We start from the raw sequence: 22,401 nt of genomic DNA, 5'->3' as shown, positions 1-22,401 counted from the left end.
CCTTAACTATTTGGTCATGCTGTAATACAAATAACACCTTCAACCATGTCAGACACCTAAACCAGATCAACACAAAAGGCTGATGAAAATTAATAAACAGAATTTCCACTAATGATTTACCCAAACATTTCCATAACATTGTATCTACTTAGAAATGTGTATATGTGTTGTGCACATGTGTATAACTTTTCTTAAAAAATAAATAATAAAAAAAGAACAGAACTTTCATTATAAACAGCACAGTAGTTTATCTTGGCATTACTCTCCCCCCCCCCCCCACCACCACCACCCAAAAAAAGACAACCGCCTCTATAATTTCCTTTATAATCCTGAATTTTTTGAAGAATCAAGACATGTCTTGAAGAAGCATTTGACACCCCACAATAATAATATAACAGTATTCAGCTGTCTCAAACATAGTATTAATAGTAAGAGAGGAAAATTACACTTCACTGTATTACACTCTCATACAAGAATACTGTTTTAACTTAAGGGAGAGGGAACAACGTTATATCAAGTCTGCTAGCAAATAGCTATGGTATTTTTCTTCCAATGTCCAAATAGAGGTTGTAGCTCAAAAGTGTTATTACCATATTTCATATATTAATAGCATCATGCAATCATGGAACTTTGAAGATTCTTTCCACAGCTAAACATTTATATTATTGTAAATATATCTATTTATTTAACTGCATTTTTATACCAATTGTAAATAAAACGGTTAACCTGCTTACAAATGTAGCCACCAAGAATTTATCATACATTGCCCCATACTAAATTGTTGGTCACACACAGACATGCCCAAGCCACATCAAATACCTAAAATCATTTCTGCCACCTCCACCCTTTGTTCTATATCAAAAAGGAAGCAAAAAGCATCATGTTACTTTATCCTGGGTTCTTTACAATGCTTCCCATTAGCCCCCAAATAATTTATTTTTGTTCAGCAAAATCTATATACCACTTGATTGTAGTGAAACCTCTAAGCAATTTACAAGAAATATTAAAATTATCAATAAGAACAGTTAAAAACAATTAAAATAAGTAAAATTAACAGTTAAACAGGCTAGCAAGCCCTAAAGTAGCCTAATGCTTATGGGGCAAAAAGCTGTATTTCCAAAAATTTGTTTCCTTTTTAAAGGGGTCGTTTGAATCTTAAAATAAGAGGGCTAAAGTATAAGTAACTTTTGTTATGCTAAAATCTGAGGTGTTTTAAAATCCTTCCTAACGAAATATTCTTACAATTCTTGCTGAATTTAGTCTGAGTATGATTAACATAGATGTTGTAGGTTGGTTGGACTTGAAAAGTTACATTCCAGGCATACACAAGTAAATTCTTATTCAGATGTCAGTGAAAATGTTTAAATAATATCATTCACTTGTTAATAACTTTATGATGCAGTCCTAAACATATTAACTACCATGCAAGATCCATTCAAATTAGTGGGATTACAGTACACCTCACTGAGTGAACATGTTTATAAAATAAAGATTGTAAAGTACTTTTTGCATCACATGACTTTTAGTAAGTAGTAGATACAATAACTGAACACATAAGGTGCATTTGAAATATTTTAAGGGTTGCTTATTTTGATTCAACTTTATGTTTAATGAGCATTTTCAGTTTTAATCGCACTATGATAGTTGTTGTTGTTAATATAATTTACAATTTCACTATAAGGACCAAAATTATAAAATAAAGAGTAATTGAAAGACTGTGATATAGGAGCAAAGGAGTTAGAGCAGAGAACTGTAAATTTACCATTACACCAACCAGACTAGTTTCTGTTTTGTTTGCATTTTATTCTGTTTTCTCCTCTTGTCTAGATTTTTTTTCCCCATTCATAGCTATGGAGAACTGACTGACTTGCTGTAAATGCTAGTTTTCACAGTAGGTTTGTTGTATGCATTTATTTTGTTGCTAGTCCTTGAGCTATACTTGGAGTTCAAATAGAAAACACAAGATGGAGAAACTTTCGGGCGGTTCGGGGGAAAGCCATACCCAATAGTTTTGTAAAAAGCAAACATAATTTGGGGTTTCTTACAGGCTGTTTTCACATACAGCTACCATAGAAACTAATTTTAATGTGCTCCTTTTTCACAGGTGCTAGACGGACTGTTAGCACAGTATGGAACAGTGGAGAACTGTGAGCAAGGTAACACTAAAGTCAGACAATTAAAGAAAAAAATTAGGGACATAAGCATAAAATTACGCTGCCCCCCCCCAATAATAACCCTTTTCCTTTTCTTTCTTTTTCTAGTGAATACGGAGACAGAGACTGCAGTAGTTAATGTAACATATGGCAATAAGGATCAGGCCAGACAGTAAGTGTTTATTTACTTGGGTTTTATATCTGAGACTTACATCAGACTAAACGTGGCTAGGATTATACTATAAGATTCAATTCTATGGACTAAAATTCAAAATTGTGGGCTAATGCAATTGCCGTAACTTCTTGTCTGATTGAATGGCAGTTCCATTGAAGCTGATAGAAATCTTAATTGGCGTTTGTGGAAACTGTCATAAAAGTTTGTGCAACGTATATGTAAAAATACAATTTATATCTCTGGTTTGACACAAGTCTTCTAGTCCAGTATTTTTCTTACCTTTTGGAGGATTAAGCCTGTTCCTAATTTCTAGTTAATATATCCGAGGATTTCAGAATTGGATGTAATGTAAGCTTGTTACATCGTCTGAGCATTCATAGTATTCTGTTTCATTCTGAGGGGTCAGGGAGAGGGTATTAACATTTATCAGTGGCTTTACAGCATGTCTGATGAAATATACATTATGATATAAAACTTCTGCCGTCACCCAAAATGGTCTGCCTTTAACCTTGGCTCTTAAACGCTAGCTCAAGCAAAATTTTAAAGAATTCTGCAAAATGATCAGGGTTCAAAATTTGCTAGGTCTCCCGCAGAAGCGAATTCCATAGTAGTAGGCAGCCACTGGGAACAATATTTATATGCCCTTGCTTTTTAAATAGCCTCTCTGTAAGTAAAGTCAAGAGAGTGCTTTTAAAGGTCACAGTGGCACATAAGTGAGGAAGAAGTCTCTGAGATATGCAAGATCAAAGGTTTTATAAGGATAAAACATCAGTTTTATTTATGCCCAGATGCTTGAGCTCTAGTGTAATGTGTTTTGGTTTGTAGTGCATTGTCTAGCCTCTGCAGCAACAGTACAGTTGTCAAGACTCATGAGCAGGTCACAACAAAAGGGAGAGTTGATAAAAAGATACACCGGTCACAGTTGAAGATAATTTTCTAGCCCAACATTGAATGCTAGAACATCTCACACTTTCAAAGCTGCATAGCCAGGGATGACTGGACAGCATCAGTGTTCAGAATATTATTACTTCCATTCTCACTAGCTATGAACATTTGATTTGATGACCCTAGATCCAATGTACTGAGCTATATAAATGGTCAGATCCAGAGTTCTGTGAACAAGGGTAAATTTGAAACTCAATAATCACTGGCTTAGATTGATTCAGTGACCTGGTAGCAGTCAGGGAAATGCCTCTGACAAAGACCCTAGGAACTGCTGCTTCTCAGTGATGATAGCACAAGAGTGGACCCACCTTTTTATTTGTGACAAGGCAAGTTGGGTCTTTTGCCCTGTATTTGTATCCAAGGCAGCTGTCTACCAGTTCCATCTGGTTCCTACCTGCCTGCGCACTGTCTCACCAGAATGGTGCATGCTCTGATTATCTCCTGCTTGGATTACTGCAATGCACTCTACATGGGGCTTCCTTTGAAGGTGACTCAGAAACTACAACTAATCCTGAATGTGGCAGCTAGACTGGTGACTGGGACTGGCTGACAGGACCATATAACAACCCCCCTCAGCAGCAGATTTTAAAATTCCTGCTCTATATTCCACCAATCTGCTATGTTAAATTGGATGCAGAAAATGCATGTATAAGTGTACCTTCTCATATGGACACTTTGGATAGAATTCTGCATCCCGTGAGCATAATTATTCTCTCCTTCCCCACCCCTCACTTTCACATGAACTTCATAAAAACAAAAAGAAGTTAAAAGATACAGTAATAGTCTGTCTCTTTCAAAACTTGCACTGTCTTGAATATCTTGTTTACTGTGCTGTTCCTTTGAAATAAGCTGCTCTTGACAGTTGTTCCATCCTCCCACCTGTTGTGTAACATCCTCTAGGAAAATGTATAGCTGCATTGCTGTGGAATGCAAGCTTTTAAACTGAAGCAGCAGTTATAAAATACTTAAACTACTCTCTCACTGTCCTGTTAAACCACTACAAAAGAATTAAAATGAGATCCATTGGAAAACTGAGAAAGAATTCAAGAACTGTTCTGTTAGTTTCATGTAAGAATGTTACAAAGGCGATACTGAGACCAGTTGTGTGTGTGGAGAAAAGCACCCCATCTCCCATGAGATCTGTTCTGGATCATATACCATGAAGGGACTTGTTGCATGCTACAAATTGGTCAGTGCTAACCAACTGACAGCTTAATGCGCCTTTATGCAATATTGCAATTAGCTATTTACGTGATTGCTTGTGGGGAAGTAGCACTTGCCTCTAGGCAACCAGGTGCAGCCCTGCAGCAGGTGTGTGTGAGCAGCAAAAGAGGCAGAGAGTGAGTTTGCCAAGTCTGGTTGGCTCCTTGCCCTGCCTGGAGAAAGCGAGTAAGGGTGCTATTCGCTGCTGTGTCTAAAAACTCTAATCTGTAACTGACTCCTTTTTATTATATACAAGACATCACTTCATTCCCCATTGACTTATTTAAAAGTGAGTACATCCTGATACATTAAAAGGGCAAATTATTGAGGCATGTGTTTTGGCTGCTATCCGTGTGTGTGTGTGTGTGTGTGTGTTCGCAAGCAACATTTTTGCATTCCCTCAGGTGAAAGTGATAATAGAATCATCGAATTGCAGAGTTGGAAGGGACCCTGATGGTCATCTAGTCCAACCTCCTGCAGTGCAGGAATCTCAACTAGACCATACATGACGGGTGGTCAACCTCTGCTTGAAAACCTCCAGTAAAGGAGAGCCCACCACCTTGGACATAATCTCCAGCACAAAATCCAGTATTTGAATCCCATTGATTTCAGTGGAAGTCAAACATGCTTTCAGTTTTCCAGTTTTAATAAATGGGTCTTTAAAAGAACTTAACTGTGGCTGGATCGTGCGCTTAGTTGTTCATCGATCTGTGTTGCAGAAGAACCAGCCAGATTGAAAGAAACCAATTTTCTGAGGGATTTCAATTTGAAACTCAGATCTATATAGAACAGGGGCTGGCAGCCTAGGGCCCATGGGCCACAAGTGGCCCAGGGGGGTGGTTTAACTGGCCCACAAGCAGCCCTTGAACCGAGCTGCCCGTTCAGTGAGTCCCCGTGCACTGCGCAGGGACTCGCTTCCGTAGCGACGGAAATCTCATCTGCGTAGGCACAGACACCTGAAATCGCATCTGCGCAGATGCCGAAAATTGTGGGCGTGCGCGTGTGCAATCTGGCCCAAAGAGGAGTCTCTGCTGGAGTGAACCGGCCCAGGCAAGGTAAACCTTGCCGACCCCTGATATAGATAAGCAGCACTTTCTCTTCCATCAGTTTGCTGGAATTCTGTAAACATGTATTTCAATCCGCTTAGCACTAGCAAGTCATTAATGGGGGCACTGGTCTCAAAAGGCAGAAAATATGTGTTCTGGCCATGAGGAGATAAAAACAAAGCATTCTACATTGCAAAGTATGTTAATAATAAAACATAAATAGTGATATATTCATTGGAACATAGGATGCTGCTTTATCCCAGGTCTGATTGTTCAGCAGCATAGCTCCATACTGACTACTGGCTGACTGGCAATGGCTCTCTAGGATTTGAGGTCGTTACTTTCCCCATCATCTGGTACCTGATCCCTTCTATCTGGCGATGCCATAGGCTGAATTTGGGATGTTCGGCAAAGCATGTGCTCTGCCACTGAACAACCGTCCTTCCTATATGTTGGGAAAGCATTCTAGAGTTTCTCCTGTATGACCATGGGAATACATGGAAGAGTGGTAGGCAGTCAACAATCCCTTCTTGCAAGGTTCTTCATGCTTACAGAATTGATTTTGAAGCGCTGAAGCTTAGTCCAACATTGCCCACTTCAGGCCGTGACAAAAATCCCACTATTGAACAAGGCTTTTAAATTATTTGCTAAGGTGCTTGAAGTCAGCCCCAGCCCTCTTCTTTTTGTACTCTGTGTATGGTGAATAGTGACAGAAGACAATGTGACCAGGTGGCAATTGTAAGACATCTTTTTGAAAGTCTAAATATAATGGTGCTTACTTCTGAATGAATAGGATTGCACTGAAATGTCACCTTGTTTGTTGACCCTTCAGTGATAGGGAAAATAAGGCGACCAAACAATTCCCCTTCCCCCGAAGACATAAGAATTTTGAGAACAGTTAAATCTTTCATCATAGCACTTATATTTGTTCATGTTAAAATTCTATTATAATGCATACTACTCGGGAGCAGCTCAGTTGCTATGGAAACTTTTAACTTCCCTTAATTTCCTGAAATTAATACTGTTGGTCATTTGTGTTTTTAGAGATGTTTGTTGCTATTTGCTTTCAAGTACTCCATACAGTTTTACTTTAAAGTAACTCAGTACAGCTAACCAGAAAGGATTTGGCCATGCCTTTTCCTACATTGAGATTGGATCTTTTTCTACACCAAGGTAATGTGTAGCCAATGCTCATTTTAGAGCCCCAGCCTTATTCAGTTTCCCATCCCTATGAGTGTGCCAAATGCTGTATAAAATTGAGCTGTCAGTTGTTCACTCATGTACAAAAGATTGTGTGGTGTGATAAAAGTCAGAGTTCAGTTTCTATCTGAAACCTCCTTTTCATCTCTACACCTCACTTCTTCTGAAGACCAGATCACACTCATGTGTTTCAAAGAGGATTTTACTCATTTGCTGAGGTGGTTAAATACTACTTCAGAATTTATAGTTACTTACAATATGATGGTAAAGGAGTTATGTTCAGGTATGTTTACTTCTAACACCTTTTTAACAGTTGTAGGGAAAGCAACTCACACTTGTCACGCACGTAAATGTGACAGATTTTAGCAGAGGTTGAAAACTGTAGGAACCACAGAGAAAGAACTGTATTTGAGCAGGAGGGAGGGGGGCTTCCATTAGCATGCCTGAATTGATTCCCGAAGGAATTGTTCTCCAGTACTTAAAGGCTTGTGTGCTTTATGGGCTTGTGAAAGTTAGCAGAACCAATATAAACCATAGTGCAAATTATGAAATTTGGTAATTAGGCCGTGCCACTTGACCCCAGGTGTCCTGATATTTTGAGGTCCTTGTTTCACAGTATGGGAAATCATAGGATTGTTAAATAAATAATGAAAAGAACAAATACTATTTCATGGTTCAACTGCTTGTTTCTTGTTTCAAGGGCATTAATATGTTTTACATGATGGTGAATAAAATACTAGAGCTCTCCCTACAAGCTTACAGTTTAAAACTGTAGGAATAGAAGGCTATGATGATCTCTGTGTTATGGGTCTGTTACTTGTGAGCGAAAATGCCTAACATAATGATTTCTTGTTCTGCCAGCTCCCACTTACAAAATCTTCCCTTCCTTGCAAACCTGTACAGAGCCATAGAAAAACTGAACGGATTCCAGCTTGAAAACTACTCACTGAAAGTTGCATATATTCCTGATGAAATGGCAGCGCAGCCACCTCCTCAACAGCATCCACAGGGGAGACGTGGATTTGGGCAGAGGGGTCCTCCCAGGCAAGGTTCGCCTGGCGCAGGTACAAGGCAAAAACCACAGTCTGATGTTCCACTACGGATGCTGGTTCCTACCCAGTTTGTAGGAGCCATTATTGGAAAAGAAGGAGCCACCATAAGGAACATCACAAAGCAGACACAGTCAAAGTAAGTTGTCCCATTACATCTTTCTAGGGTGTTTTTATTTCATGGTTGCTGAGGTTTTGATAATAAAATAGTTCAATACAGTGGTACCTCTGGATGCGAACGGGTTCCGTTCCGGAGCCCCGTTCACATCCTGAGTAGAACGTAACGCGTCTGCGCGGGTCGTGTTTCGCTGCTTCCGCAAATGCGTGTGACATCATTTTGAGTGTCTTTGCGAGCGGCGAAACCCGGAAGTAACGCACTCTGTTACTTCTGGGTCACTGCGGAGCGTAACCTGAAAATGCTCAACCTGAAGCATATTTAACCCGAGGTATGACTGTAGTTTAACAATTGGGGTGTGGTAATATATAGGAAGAGAAGAACTCTTTTCTGTTGGATCTTGTTCAGCAGGTCATGTGAGCAAGGATTCTGGTCCTGACCAGGCATGCCTCAGTACTATTGCTGTGAACTTTTGCTTTACGGTATATTACCAAATTTGAGAAAATAGATCAGTATTGGGAATATGTCATACTGATGCTATGAGTGCTGAGGCCTCAGGTAATGAAACTGAAGCAGAACTGTCAAAAGAAGTACAGTACCCGTATGTGAAATAAGATTGATGTTATATAGCAGCAGGGATGGGCAACATGAAGCCTGCCTTGTACTCTTGCCCTTTACGTCCAAGTTGTTAGCATTGCTAATTTTGGTGGTCAGGGCCAGTGTGTGAAAGCCAAGTACTACTTGCTTTGGCCATTTTCCATGGAGAGGTATCACTACATTATTATCCACTCAGTATTTTTATGTCTACACCTGGCCGTTATGTTACAAACATGACCAAGCCAAACGTTGCATTACATTCAGATATCTTTTTAAACCAGGTTGTTTTAAAAATAATTTAATATAACTGCTTGGTTTTTGCAAAATATTTTAGTATCACTTTCTCATCCTGGTTTCAGTTTTCGGTTTAGTGACTACCTACTGTTAGTGATAATTGTTGTATGTTGAGCCATACTTAAAATGTGAATTGAAGAAGGGAGGGAGGAATTTTCAAGGACAAGGCAGGAGAAGAGAAGAGGAGCATGCCAAGCCTGCAGGATAGGTCCAGTGTCTGATCTGGGCCAGTGTGGATCTGTAATAGATTCTCATTAAAACTTAGTCAAGGGATTCTATCCAAAGAAATCAAGACTTTGTATTTCAGCTTAGTGCAGACTTTAATTTATACAGCCATGTTAGTGCTCTAGGGTTATTTCAGAACTTCGAAGTAAGACATTCAACTGAATTGGAGGATTTGTAGTAGAGCAGTGGTACAAGTAGTGAAATGAATGACAAGCAACTGACCAAAGTTTGACTTGTCTTGTCACTTGCAACAGAGAAAGAGCTTGAGGGTAGTGGTTTATAGGAGTGCATAACAAGATGCGGACAGTCCCTTGATATACTATATTAGTGGAACTGCCTAAACTGCCCATGAAGTTAACAGTTTGAGCAATGTGTTGCTTTATCCAGTTTTATTGTACATAGTGAGTGAATATCATTTTATAGAATTTTGCTGGATACTCAAACTTTAAATAGAATGACTTTCTTCAGAGTTGCCATTGTTCTGATGCTGTAAGAAATGTGTACAGAAATTGTTTTTTGCATGCATGCACAGCTGATGATGGATGACCACTTTTTTGTATTACAATATTCATTTGGGCCCCACTGAACAGTATAGATGCTTTTTTTGTGTATGAATGAGGATGCATATCCACATCTGGAACCATCAGCTGTTGCATGCAACCTGAACTGTATCAAGGCCCACAAGTTCATAGACAATTTTCTCTACCAAAGCAGAACTCAAGACTGCTCTCTCAAGACGGAATGCACAATTTTTACTACTTTTTGTTTCTTTGCAGAATTGATATTCATCGTAAAGAAAATGCAGGGGCTGCTGAAAAACCAATTACGATCCATTCTACTCCAGAAGGGTGCTCAACCGCTTGTAAAATTATCATGGAGATAATGCAGAAGGAAGCGCAAGATACTAAATTGTGAGTAAAGAATGCTTTTATTAAGAGGTCATTGGGTTTTTTAATAGTCCATCTGAAGTAGATAATTGACAGTTTGTAAGAATGGAACTGAAAAGTGAACCCATAGGAATGTCAGGTCTTGATCCTTGTACTATGTTTATGTGTAATATAATTATAAAATAGCAGAAGACAACTGGTGAGCAATTCTGAAGCAGAAAAGTAAGAGATTTTTGTTTGTTACACCTTTCAGCACCTTTTTGTGCAATTAAAAGAAAATGTAAGAGGATGGGTGGTTGGTTGCTTTTCAGATAAATTCCTGACATTTGATGGTTAGGAATGATACTCCTGAACCAGGCATACAGGCTTCCATAGTGAGCTATTCCCAGGCCACCTAGCAAAGGTTAGGTAAATAATGTCTGAAAAGCCAGATAACTAGTAGCAGAAGTAATTGTTATGGTATTCAGACCTAACATGCAGCAAATGAAAGACAAATATCCTTTGTAAAAGAAACCTATGGGAGAAGGGCAACCTTCTCTCTTCCCACACTTCATGCCTGTTTTTCTTCACTTGTAAGCTGGAAGAGGGGAATACACCTGAGTTCTTGCTTAAGCTCTGTTGTATCAAGTTGAAACTAAAGCAGCAAATGCCTTACAGCTGTTGACAAACTCATTCTCCTCTTCCTCTCACCCCACCCTCAAGCTGGTGTCCAAGAATGCCTGTGGCTGTTGGGTAGAAAAGAAGACTGAGCTTTCTTTGGTAACTGAGAATACATGAAGTGTAACAGATGCAGCCTGCTCTGTTTTCTACCCAGAGATGGAAGGAATCTGCGTCTAATAGGTGTGAAGGAATCCCGCTCAAGGGTCATGGAAATGGCAGAAAAGTTCCTTCTGCAAAACAGCCTTTTCCATTAGTTATTCCTATGGATTAAGCAGAACAATTAATTACACTTGAGGAAATCAAGCAGGTTTTTTCTTGACTTAGAGGAATTTATCATGACAGTTTAAGAGTCTCCTGATTACATGGTTAACTGTCTGAGCCCTGAGTCATTGGAGAATGACTCAACTTTTTGATTTGTTACTGATAGTGAATTATGTGACTCTTGAGTTCATGCAATTCTCTGGACTGCTTACAGTACAGAAGAAATTCCCTTGAAGATACTAGCACATAACAATTTTGTTGGCCGCCTCATTGGCAAAGAAGGAAGGAATTTGAAGAAAATCGAGCAGGACACAGACACTAAGATCACAATATCCCCGTAAGTATTAAATTCTTGTGAAATGGTATATCTTAGTTTTTAAAAAGTGCTATCACTTTTTAAGAGCTTCCTCCCCAAGTTTCAGCCACAGCTAATACAAATTAACAGATCCATAAATCAACACCCAAATCCACTTTTTACTGAGAATAGGATGAAACCTTTTCTAGGAAGCCATATGATGAGCTGGCAACTTTAAATGGTGTTTTTATCAGAATTAGTTCAATGGCCAGTGAGGTTTCCTGAAAGCTAGTGTCCCTGTGTTGAAAGCATTGCTAATTCCAGTAAATATATTTGGCTGTGCATAGAAATTACTTACTAGTTGTCTTCAGTATGTTACGTCCTTTTGTGTGTGTTTTTATAGTAATTTTTATTTGCGTGTTTTACATATTTTGCATGTTAAGTCCTTTGGGTTCCCTTGTCTACAAATACTATCATAAAAAATATTTATTAAGGCACAACCGCCACCTCCCCCAATTTGCGCCATGGCACTGATCCAGAGAGCATCAGGTTGACCTGACTTGGGAACCACCACCCCAGATCTAGTCCTAAATAAGTTTGGGGCCAGGGCCACTGTTTAAATAGGGTTTCAAAACTTGTGGTCTGTCTTAATAAAGGTGTTTAAGAGTCTTGGAATTCCCAGGAATGGTACAAGAGCCCCAACAGGGATCGGATCTGTTGAGACCCAAAGGGGCAATAGTAGTATCCCCTGGGGAGAAGGTTATACAATGAAATCTTACTGACCATTGGAGGTTATCCATGGGCCTTCTAAACATCCTTCTCCACGGACTGGTTCTTTTGACACTAGGCAGCTACTAAAATATGAATAAGGAGTATCTTCAGTTTTGCAAGATGGGGGTCCCTTTTTCTGCCTTGCTTACTGTCCACAGACTTCTTTCATGGAGGTTGCACCTGACACACTCACCCATATGCCCATTGTCCTTGGAAGCTGACAATCCTCAAAAGTTTTGTTCCAGGCTGCAGTGACTTTGGCTCAAAGAATCCCAGCCTCTTGTCAATTCTGCAAGATCTTTGTGTTTTCTACATAGACTGATCTGCCTGCCATTCATGTAGGATATTCTGTGTTTCTCAATAGGTTTGTGTCTCCTGCTTTTATCCCAGTCCTTAGGAGAACAGTTCACATGTTTTGCATGCTTGTAGAGTGATCTGGATCTGGTGCCTTTACTTGGATCCTCCTTGGAAAGAGAACAGAATACCTTCAGAAGACAGAAGGACAGCCTGATGACTCATCTTAGCTTATTGTTCTTGTGAAACGTTTCCCAGTGACTGCTAGGGACTTTTGGTTTGCTGCTCTATTTCCTTGACTGCGGTACCACCTGGAGCTCAAGCCAGCCTTCCTCAAGAGTCTTTGGGGAAGAACACTTCTTTTGTCCCCACTGTTGTTTCCACATTTTTCTCCTTTTTGGAGATGCTAGTTGATACAAGAAACATTTTCATAGGACTTCTTGTCTCTGGAGAGAAGTAGCACTGTTCAGTGAGTCCAGTCCTCCATTCTAGTGTCTTGAAAGGTTGCTGTAATTGCTTTAAAGCCCTGCTTCTGTGGAGGTCAGGCAATAATGCATTTTGACCATTGCATCAGCAAATACGAGCAACTACCAATCCTTACTCTTTTCGGGCAGGGTTTTTCCTACTCTGTTGGAAACTTAAAGCTTTTGCTTTACGGCAGTGATGGCCAAACTTGGCCCTCCAGCTGTTTTGGGACTACAACTCCCATCATCCCTAGCTAACAGGACCAGTGGTCAGGGATGATGGGAATTATGCTTTATGGGAAATACCCCAAAAAGCTTACCAGATCACATCCTATAAATTTATTGTAATGTTCTGCTGTAGTTGAAATATCCCTTGGATCAGTTCTGTTTTAATAATTGACAATACGCTTGGGAAAATGGGGTGCCAGGTGATTTGGAGCCTTTTGCTTTATAGGACAGGAAAGGTAATTTTATCTTGGTGTCTTGCGGTCGAAGATTGTTAACAAATGTTTATAAATTAGATACATTTCATTTCTGTCTGAGCTATATATGTTTTGTTGGATTTTTGTTGTTGTTTGCCAAGTTTATGACTGGTAGCAATACAAATGAAATGAACTGTGAAGTCCTTTTCATCTGTAGCAAATTGAATTCAACACATATATCTTAAACAAAAATGCAAATCATTGTGCAACACTAAGACACAAATCACAACAAATTATGTTGTGTGTTTGATGTACTAGTATGCAACAATGTGTTCTTCGCTAAACAGTAAACTGATTTGAGAAGTGATTGTCATTTAGCATACATATGGGTATCTTTAAACTAGCAAAGACTAAAAGCTCGGACTCCTCCTTCGCCTCCTGGGGCTAGAAGGATTCTTGGCTCTGCTATTTCTCTTTGGCTAGCTGGACTCCACCTTATGGTCAAGGCAGGAACAAACACTTTGGAAGTAGGTTGATGCTGCCATGATGCTGTGATTTGCTTCCTGCCTCCATTGAATTCAGTCATGGTTGCTGTTGCCTCATGTATGCTCTCCTCGGACTAGTTATTCTCAACGTAATTTCTATCTTGTGCCTCCATCGTTTCAACTTGTGTTTTCTTCCTCTGTCTGCCTCAACTTTGAGTGTGATGTGTGTGTAATAGTGCTATACTTTTATTCCTGGTGTCCACCCACCATTTTAGTGCCCATTTCCACCACCATTTTGTTGCATCTGCCATTTCATTTCCACCCCCTCGAAACAAAAATACATGCTTTCATCCTCCTTTCAACCATTTAACTGTTATTTAAGTTCTTCTCCATTTTCTTTGGCTGAAATTCAAGGAAGGGAATAGACAGGAGTGCCTTTTTCAATTGTTTTCTGAGTGGAGATGGGGAAAGTGCCCCTTTAAATCTGAACAGTATATCTGTTTGCAATCCATGGGTAGTTTTTTGTTTGTTTGTATGTATGTATGTATGTATGTATGTATGTATGTTTTGCTGCCTTATTAGAGACACCTCAGCAGGGCAAATATAGAAAAGTAGGCAGGCAGATTATTCCCATTAGATTGCTGCACAGGAGAAGGCTCCTTCCTTGAGCCATCTAGTTCTGCTTACTTGGCATGTTGCTCTGGCCAAATGTGGTTCTCGAAGGAGGCTGTGCCTGCTCCATCAACTAGTAGTTTGGTAACACCCAGCTATAATGTCTGAAGGAGGGCTGGCTTACAGGCAGTCCTGGCCATGGGATCCCACAAGCAACAGTTTCAGGGACTACCTCTCCCTGGGGCTTCAGCAGCTAGGATAATTCGGTTGTGCACATTCCATAGAGTGCATTTCTGAAGTTTTCAAGGTATAATTACTTTCTGTTTCAGCTTTAAATACAAACCATTACATGCATAGCAGTTGACTGCTTTCTGCTTTGTAGATTACAGGACTTGACGCTCTATAATCCAGAAAGGACCATTACAGTTAAAGGCAGTATTGAAACATGTGCCAAGGCTGAGGAAGAAATAATGAAGAAAATCAGGGAGTCGTATGAAAATGATATAGCTGCTATGAATGTAAGTTGATTTCTAATTTGGGGGTTGGGAGGTGGGTAAGTTAGTCATTTATTTGATTTCCTCCCAATAAATATATTGTATCTTTTTTACTTCAGTGGAGGAAAGCATTCAGGTTGATACCCAACCATCAGCTTCATAGAGAGAGACTGATGCATATGTTTGTCCCTTCAGATGGAAAACCAATCTAGTTCAGTACACACACATCAAACCCATCATCCCTGGCCATTCGCTGCATTTGCTTGGGTTGATGAGTGTCAGAGTCCAACAGTATGGGGCCACCATTTCCCCATCCCTGTTGTAGGGTGCTTCTGGAAAATGTTTCATTACATTTGTTGAACGAATATGAGTTTGTTATTGGCTGTGCTGCATGCATTTTACAGTGATTGCTTAACCGGACTTGCAATACTGCCACAGCACCATAAGGTGCATTTTATTTAAACCTCTTTTTTTGGCTAACACAGTGGTTCATAGAGTCAAAGTACAATTGCTTCTAGCAGAGTAGTGACATCTGCCCTACTTCACGTTGAACATTTAAAAAATGATACAGGATTTTGACACTTGTTGTTTGCCAAGTTGAATGTCTCTGAGTTAAAACGTTTTGAAATTTGAACGAGAGCACGTTATTAAGAGGGAGTGGCTAATCATCTCCTGTATCATTGCAGCTTCAAGCACATTTAATTCCAGGATTAAATCTGAATGCCTTGGGTCTCTTCCCGCCTTCTTCTTCAGGGATACCACCTCCCACAGTAGGTGTTGCTTCAGCTGCTGCTGCCTCTTCATATCCTCCATTTGGGGTAATTATATATCTTCCTTTATTGCAAGCACTTGGTTATAGCTCTTCATGTTTTGAATCACTGGTACCTATAGGTGAGAATTGGGCTTATCATTAGATTGTAACAGGAAGCTAGGTTGTACCTCACCATGTGTTCTGATCCAAGATTCCATTGAGCAGTATACAAACAAGAAGGAATGAAAATTATTCCAACAGACATCATATGTAGGTGACTCACCTTTTGTATTTTTGCATAATAAGGGCATGCCCAGCCATGTCCCCCATGGATCAGACATTAGTGTTGAATCCTGAGGTTGGTGTATGTGATTCCTTTCCCTGTACATCTTGTTAAGCAAGGCAAATGATACAGGACTGCACATCCCTCTAGTGTGCAGTGTATTAAGTAATGTGTAAATTCAACACAAGAGGGAGTAGTAAGGGGAAGTGAATAACTGAAACACCATTAACAGAATTAGCCAAGTCTTTGGACAGCATTGACACATTTGCATGTTTGGGAAATTGGCAATCTGCCCCTTGTGAATGGGGTTGCATTCCCTCTGAAGGAACAAGTGCATCGCTTTCAGGTACTCCTGGGTACATCTTTCTCACTAGAGGCCTCAGTGTCCTCTTTGGCTAGGAGTGCCTTTTACCAGCTTCATACCACCAGCCTGACCACTTTAGTCCAGGTGTTGGTAATCTGAAGGCTGGATTACTTTAATGCACTCTATGTGGGGCTGGTTTGTAAGTTCCAGCTGGTGCAGAATGCAACAACCAGATTGCTGATGGGAGCTTCTGGTCAAGAAAATGTGACACAATTGTTAAAACTCCCTGTATTAATTTACAAAGCTCTGATAAACTTACGACCAGAGTAGCTCAGGGGCTGCCAGAACCCTGATATCCCAGCTGGATCACTGAGATCATCTGCAGGAGTGTCAATTGTCTTTCCCCGACTTGGTGAGGTTCATTTGATAATGAGAAACCGAACCTTTAATGTCATCAGCCCAGTCCTGTGAAATACTCTGCCAATAGAGATTCAGCAGATGCCTTCTGTGCCAACTTTCAGACGCCTGCTGAAAACTTTTCTATTCTGTCATGTCTTTGCAGGCAATTAAGAGTATATCCTACCACCGTGGTGTACTGATATTTATTTTTGAGTTGTTTTTAAATTTTACTGTACAGTTTTATGTTTTTACTGTTGTAAACCACTTTTATATAGCTTTATGATATAGTGATATACTAATATTTTTATAAATAACTCATACATGTGATTATAGGCTGCCTTTTAGGGCATAACCATTCCAACCGTCAGCTTACATAATCCAAAATACACTAGAAACAAGAAAATGAAGATATTATAAGAGCAACATATTTATTTATTTTTTAGGCCACAATTGAAATGTTAATGCAACAGCAGCATGGATTCTATAATAGAGGAGGGAAGATAAACAATGCAGTGAGAAGCCCTGCATTAGAGCACACTCTAATGTAACAGAAAGGGATGGAACTACTAGTATCATTGGCAGTACAGAGGAGAAGCTAATTGGGGCATTAAGTTTATTCCCCAAAGACATCCTTTCTAAAGTCGCTTTGATGGGAGGACAGCAACCGGCATGGGAAGAGGGCCTGTCCCCTGGGCTGGAAAGGGAGTCTCCAATTTCATACCATAGGAGGCAAAGTCTCAGTGCTCACTCCCAAAACAACTTCTGCCTTTGACATAAGAGGCAGGTTCCAGCTAGACTGTGTTCTAGTGAGCTTGCCAAAAGATGACAGGCACATTTAAGAAAAGAAGAAAACTGGAGCGAGGCAGAAGAGGGAGCCATCTAAAGATGTTGTCTAGAACTATGCAGATAATTTCAGCGTACCTGATTTTGTCCGTTCATGGGAATGAGGGACAAAATAGAAATGTGCCAAAATAGAGGGGGAAATTTTCTAAAGTTTTGAGGTGTTAGGTGTAGCTTGCCCTAATAATTACTAAGACAAGGGAGGAAGCTTTTTCCCGTCCCCCAGCTTAAAAAAAGTGTTGCGTGTCAACTCCCACCAAACCACATTCCACTTCTGGGTCATGATTCCATGGAAATTCTGGACCTGGAATCCTGGAAGTGGAGTACATCGCAGAGGCTTGGAAGGAGATGGTGTGTGATATTTTCCTTTAAAAGGAGGAGATATAAATGTCCCATCTTGTTTAAATATAAACCATCCCCATCTCAGCCCTAGAAGGTATTTTTAAGGAAAGCCACCACCATCCTGAAAACCTCTGAGAAATGTTAACCCAGAAATCACCCTGGGGGCACAAATGGTCACTCAAAAGAGGGGTGATTTTCACGACAGTGTTCATGTTGCCACTCAAAATGCTGTGCAGACAAGTATTAACTGTGGCTTAGGCATCTAGAAATTTGCATGTCCTGGAAGGCATCTTAGTCCACACTGTAATCTCTTCGGAAGCTTTTCTTTTACAATGACAGTCAACATCACATAATATCAAACAAGCTGAGCTATTAATGGGTGGTCTGGGCCTATTGTGATAGTTCTTCTCCCCCGCCCCCAGCAGTTGTCTCATTTTTGCTCCAGTCCTATTGGCACTCACCATCAGAATTGGCTATTGGAGGAGCTTAGACCAAAGAGTTTCTACTAGTGCATAAGTATGCATATGGCGACATATGACAGGGAAACGTGGTGTTTCATCCAAAGCTTTTATTCCTCCACAGGAACCTTTGGAGCTAACAAATTGTGAAATTGTTTTAGCTATGCTTAACATAACTGATTATTTTATATGTGTTTACTTGCAATATTGTTTGTGCTTCTTTCAATATGTGAATCAGAGCCTACACTAGTGCTCTAAGTTCTGTCACCACCAAGAAGTTTGTGTTTGGTTTTGTTCTCTGGATTTTCTTTGTGTGCTTTGGTTTTCTGTTTTTAAATATAGCTGAAGCATAATAGGTCTGCGTAATCTGACTTCAGTAAAGATAATGAACTCATTTTATAAGATTACTTCAGGATGTATTGGACATAGTAACTGAGTCCAGAGGGATATATATCTCTTACAATAAATGACTGAAAAAACAATTTGTTTTGTGCTACATATGGCTTTTCAATAGAGGTAATAATGGAATTGTGTATTAACAGAAAGATGTCAACCCAATATGTCAGACATTGTAAATCATTGTGTATTAAATAGTAGAACACCTTAATCAACCAGTTATTCTTTATAAATCAGTCCATGGGGTCATGAAGAGTCGGACACGACTAAACGACTAAACAAAGCAAAAGATAGACAGATATATAACAATGAAGTTAAAGTCCTTTTTTAATGTTATGGGGTTGCTGCCAAGAGAACGCAGGTGCTGTGCGCAAGAGACTTCATTAGTAATAATAAAACATTTTTATTTATACGCCACCCTACTGACAGGGTTGCCCCAGCTACTCTGGGCAGCTTCCAATAAATTTAAACATCAAACAGAGTAAAATATCAGACATTAAAAACTTTCCTATATAGGGCTGCTTTCAGAAGTCTTCTAAAAGTCAGATAGTAGTTTATTTCCTTGACATCTGGTTGTAACCTTAAAGTTTGCCGCTGATCATGTAATGCAAATTTTTTTGCTACATTACTCTTGTGAGTAGTTCTTAAAACACAAAAATCTAGAGTTGCATATTTAGAAATCTGGTGCATTTAATCTTTCAAGTAGAATGAATTTCTTCGTTGTTTGAAAACAGCTACTCAGCCACACATGGTGGTTGGAAATAAGGTGTATCTGTTTGCTTTCAGTTGGCAACTACAGCTTGATTGCTACCGTTCAGATGGTTCATTGCCTGACCTTTCCCCCCACTTACCTATTCCAGCAACAGCCAGAGTCTGAGACTGTTCATCTGTTCATCCCAGCCTTGGCAGTGGGTGCCATTATTGGCAAGCAGGGGCAACACATCAAACAACTTTCTCGTTTTGCAGGTGCATCTATTAAGGTAATATTAAACTGATCAACTTCGAATATCCCCAATCTTTATAACTGTCAGCAAGTTTCTGCAAGTTTTCTCTGTTCCTGCGTCTACCTTAGACACCCTGCTTTGACTGTAAAGCAGTAAATGGTACTTTCTGCTTCAGAGACAAGATAATTGCAAACATGTTTCTAGAAGTTCTTTGAGGGGTGAAATATAAGCTGTTAAACAAACCTGCCACCTTGGTGGGCTTGACTTTTTGTTCTTTAAGATGGTTTAGACCTTTGGGCCATGTTTTTTAATTGAAGCTTATTTTGCCATAATGTACAGAGCTGAAAATGAGATTTTAGTTAACAAACATGAAAGCAATTTAACTGTTGGGGTTTTCATGTTGCTTCAAATGTTTTTAGTTCAAAATAAGACGAGCGTATAGTTCGCCTATGAGGTGATTACAGTTTGGAAAATCCACTCTCTAGAATTAAGGCTGCAACCCTTATTACCTGGGTGTAAGCCTTGTTGAAATCAGTGGAGTTTCCTTTTGCATGGGCAAGTATAGGATTGTGCTATAAATACAGTTCATTATCAACAATTCTGAGTCTGCCTTGATGGTTGAGCCAACATAGCAGAGGGTATGTGGGTAGGACTTGCATTCACCTTTCTTGTTTTGAAGTAGGGATAAGAGGTTATTGGTTAGAATTTTTCTCTGTTAATGTTCAAAGGATTTTTTCAGTGATTGTGTCATACAGTGTATCTGACTAGTGATCTTACCTCTTCATACATCATTCTCCCTGTCTCTCTCTTCCTGCTCCACCCCCCAGTTCTGCTGGCGCTACTGAAATTTTCCATGATCTCACCTCTCAGCTTTCTCCAGCTCCATTTTCTAGGAAATATAGGCTTAGCCTATAATCACAAATACATGGATGGAGTAGTAAGATTGACTGACATCAGGAACACATTATTTCCCTTTTTAAAAGCAATCACCAGTGGATTTGTACCTTCATATATGGGTTCACAATTTGTAGGAAAACATTAACACTAATATCCATGCTTAATGTTGCTAGTGCATTTGTACTGGAACAGCAGGATGGTGGTGGTTTTCATTTAAAAACACCACCCTATTATTCATCTCATTGAATAGTGAGGAGAGGGCATCCAAGAAGTTCCTAATCTGTCACTTCTTTTCTAGATTGCACCTGCCGAAGGACCAGATGCAAAGCTGAGAATGGTGATAATCACTGGACCACCAGAGGCACAGTTCAAGGTATAGTGTTCAGCAACTATCTGGCTCTTGTGCTATCTTGACTTTCATTAATAGTTTTAAGACAAAACATGCATAGTCAAGAGAAGGTGAAAATCCTTCTGCCTTGTTGAGTAAGTTGCTTATGTGTGATGTTCCATTTGTTGTTTAGTCGTGTCCAACTCTTCATGACCCCATGGAGCAGAGCATGCCAAGCACTCCTGTCTTCCGCTGCCGCCTGCAGCTTGGTCAAATTCATGTTCATAGCTTCAAGAACACTGTCCAACCGTCTTGTCCTGTTGTCCCCTTCTCCTTGTGCCCTCAATCTTTCCCAACATCAGGGAGTCTACTCTTCTCATGAGGTGGCCAAAGTATTGGAGCCTCAGCTTCAGGATCTGTCCTTCCAGTGAGCACTCAGGGCTGATTTCCATAAGAATTTATAGGTTTGATCTTTTTGCAGTTCATGGGACTCTCAAGAGTCTCCTCCAGCACCATAATTCAAAAGCATCAATTCTTCGGCGATCAGCCTTCTTTATGGTCCAGCTCTCACTTCCATACATCACTACTGGGAAAACCATGGTTTTTACTATACGGACCTTTGTTGGCAAGGTGATGTCTCTGCTTTTTAAGATGTTGTCTAGGTTTGCCATCGCCTTTCTCCCAAGGAGCAGGCGTCTTTTAATTTCGTGACTGCTGTCACCATCTGCAGTGATCATGGAGCCCAAGAAAGTAAAATATCTCACTGCCTCCATTTCTTCCCCTTCTATTTGCCAGGAGGTGATGGGACCAGTGGCCATGATCTTAGTTTTTTTGATGTTGAGCTTCAGACCATATTTTGCGCTCTCCTCTTTCACCCTCATTAAAAGGTTCTTGAATTCCTCCTCACTTTCTGCCATCATGTTAAGCATAAAAGCGTATACCTGTTAACATTTTTAAATGTAGGTAGAAGAAACTATGTGGCGACTGTTTTAAATGCAGCCAATCAGCAAAATCATGGTAGTGTTATTTGCAGTCCTCAGTTCAATTTGCTCCTTCGCAGAAACAGTACTTCCATGTCTCTCTGCACTGTGCTTCCATAACTGCAAATTCAATGCTCCTGGTGTGGTTTAGGGGTTTTCTTTTTCTTTCTCCTAATAGTTAGTTCCACCCTCTTCTAGTCACCACCAGAAGCTTGTACATTCTCATCCTGATGTCATTTGTGTCAGGTGCCAAAATGTAAAATGATTGTATGAATTTATCAAAACTGTAATTTAATTATTTTGAACATAATCTTCAGATTTGTTTCTACCATTATGCCTATTGCTGATAACATGGAATTAGAAAGGAAGCATAATCTTTTCTGCAGCTTCATGGGGTTGGTATGTAGGGCTGAATTAGTGCCAGACTGATTTGATTGGCATATATTTTATTTTAAAGGCCCAAGGAAGAATCTATGGGAAACTTAAGGAAGAAAATTTCTTTGGACCTAAGGAAGAAGTGAAACTTGAAGCTCATATAAAAGTGCCGTCCTATGCTGCTGGTAGAGTTATTGGTAAAGGAGGCAAAACGGCAAGTAGCTGACGAAAAGTTGACTAATAAACCAATTATTTTAAAAAACAACAACCCAACAACCCCAATTTATATTATAAAACATGGTACAGCAGTGCAGTGATTGTACAATTTGTTTTACACAGGTAAACGAGCTTCAGAATTTGACAAGTGCCGAAGTTGTAGTTCCTCGTGACCAGACGCCAGATGAAAATGATCAGGTGGTTGTGAAAATTACTGGCCATTTCTATGCATGCCAGGTAC

At 39.8% G+C, this 22,401-nt stretch overlaps 1 protein-coding gene across 3 annotated transcripts in view; it reads left to right on the top strand.

The window, feature by feature from the left end:
* The window catches only part of IGF2BP3 (insulin like growth factor 2 mRNA binding protein 3), a 67,373-nt gene that overhangs the window by 41,756 nt on the left and 3,216 nt on the right, over nt 1–22,401 (top strand). Inside the window, exons 4-14 of one of the 3 annotated variants that reach the window (XM_080974784.1) lie at nt 2,105–2,156; nt 2,262–2,325; nt 7,626–7,910; nt 9,779–9,913; nt 11,025–11,147; nt 14,536–14,671; nt 15,334–15,417; nt 19,281–19,400; nt 20,560–20,634; nt 22,027–22,158; nt 22,284–22,397. In XM_080974784.1, coding sequence (XP_080830910.1) covers nt 2,105–2,156; nt 2,262–2,325; nt 7,626–7,910; nt 9,779–9,913; nt 11,025–11,147; nt 14,536–14,671; nt 15,334–15,417; nt 19,281–19,400; nt 20,560–20,634; nt 22,027–22,158; nt 22,284–22,397 — 1,320 coding nt within the window. Of the gene's footprint in view, nt 1–2,104; nt 2,326–7,625; nt 7,911–9,778; nt 9,914–11,024; nt 11,148–14,535; nt 14,672–15,333; nt 15,466–19,280; nt 19,401–20,559; nt 20,635–22,026; nt 22,159–22,283; nt 22,398–22,401 lie in introns of all 3 variants that reach the window. The other 2 variants (XM_080974783.1, XM_080974782.1) reach the window with 2 other exon arrangements.

The sequence above is a fragment of the Podarcis pityusensis genome (genome assembly GCF_964106645.2).
Source record: "Podarcis pityusensis genome assembly, chromosome: 12".
In the NCBI taxonomy this organism is placed as follows: domain Eukaryota; kingdom Metazoa; phylum Chordata; class Lepidosauria; order Squamata; family Lacertidae; genus Podarcis; species Podarcis pityusensis.
The sequence above is the reverse complement of the archived record's forward strand: the minus strand, read 5'-3'. Positions and strand labels throughout refer to the sequence as shown.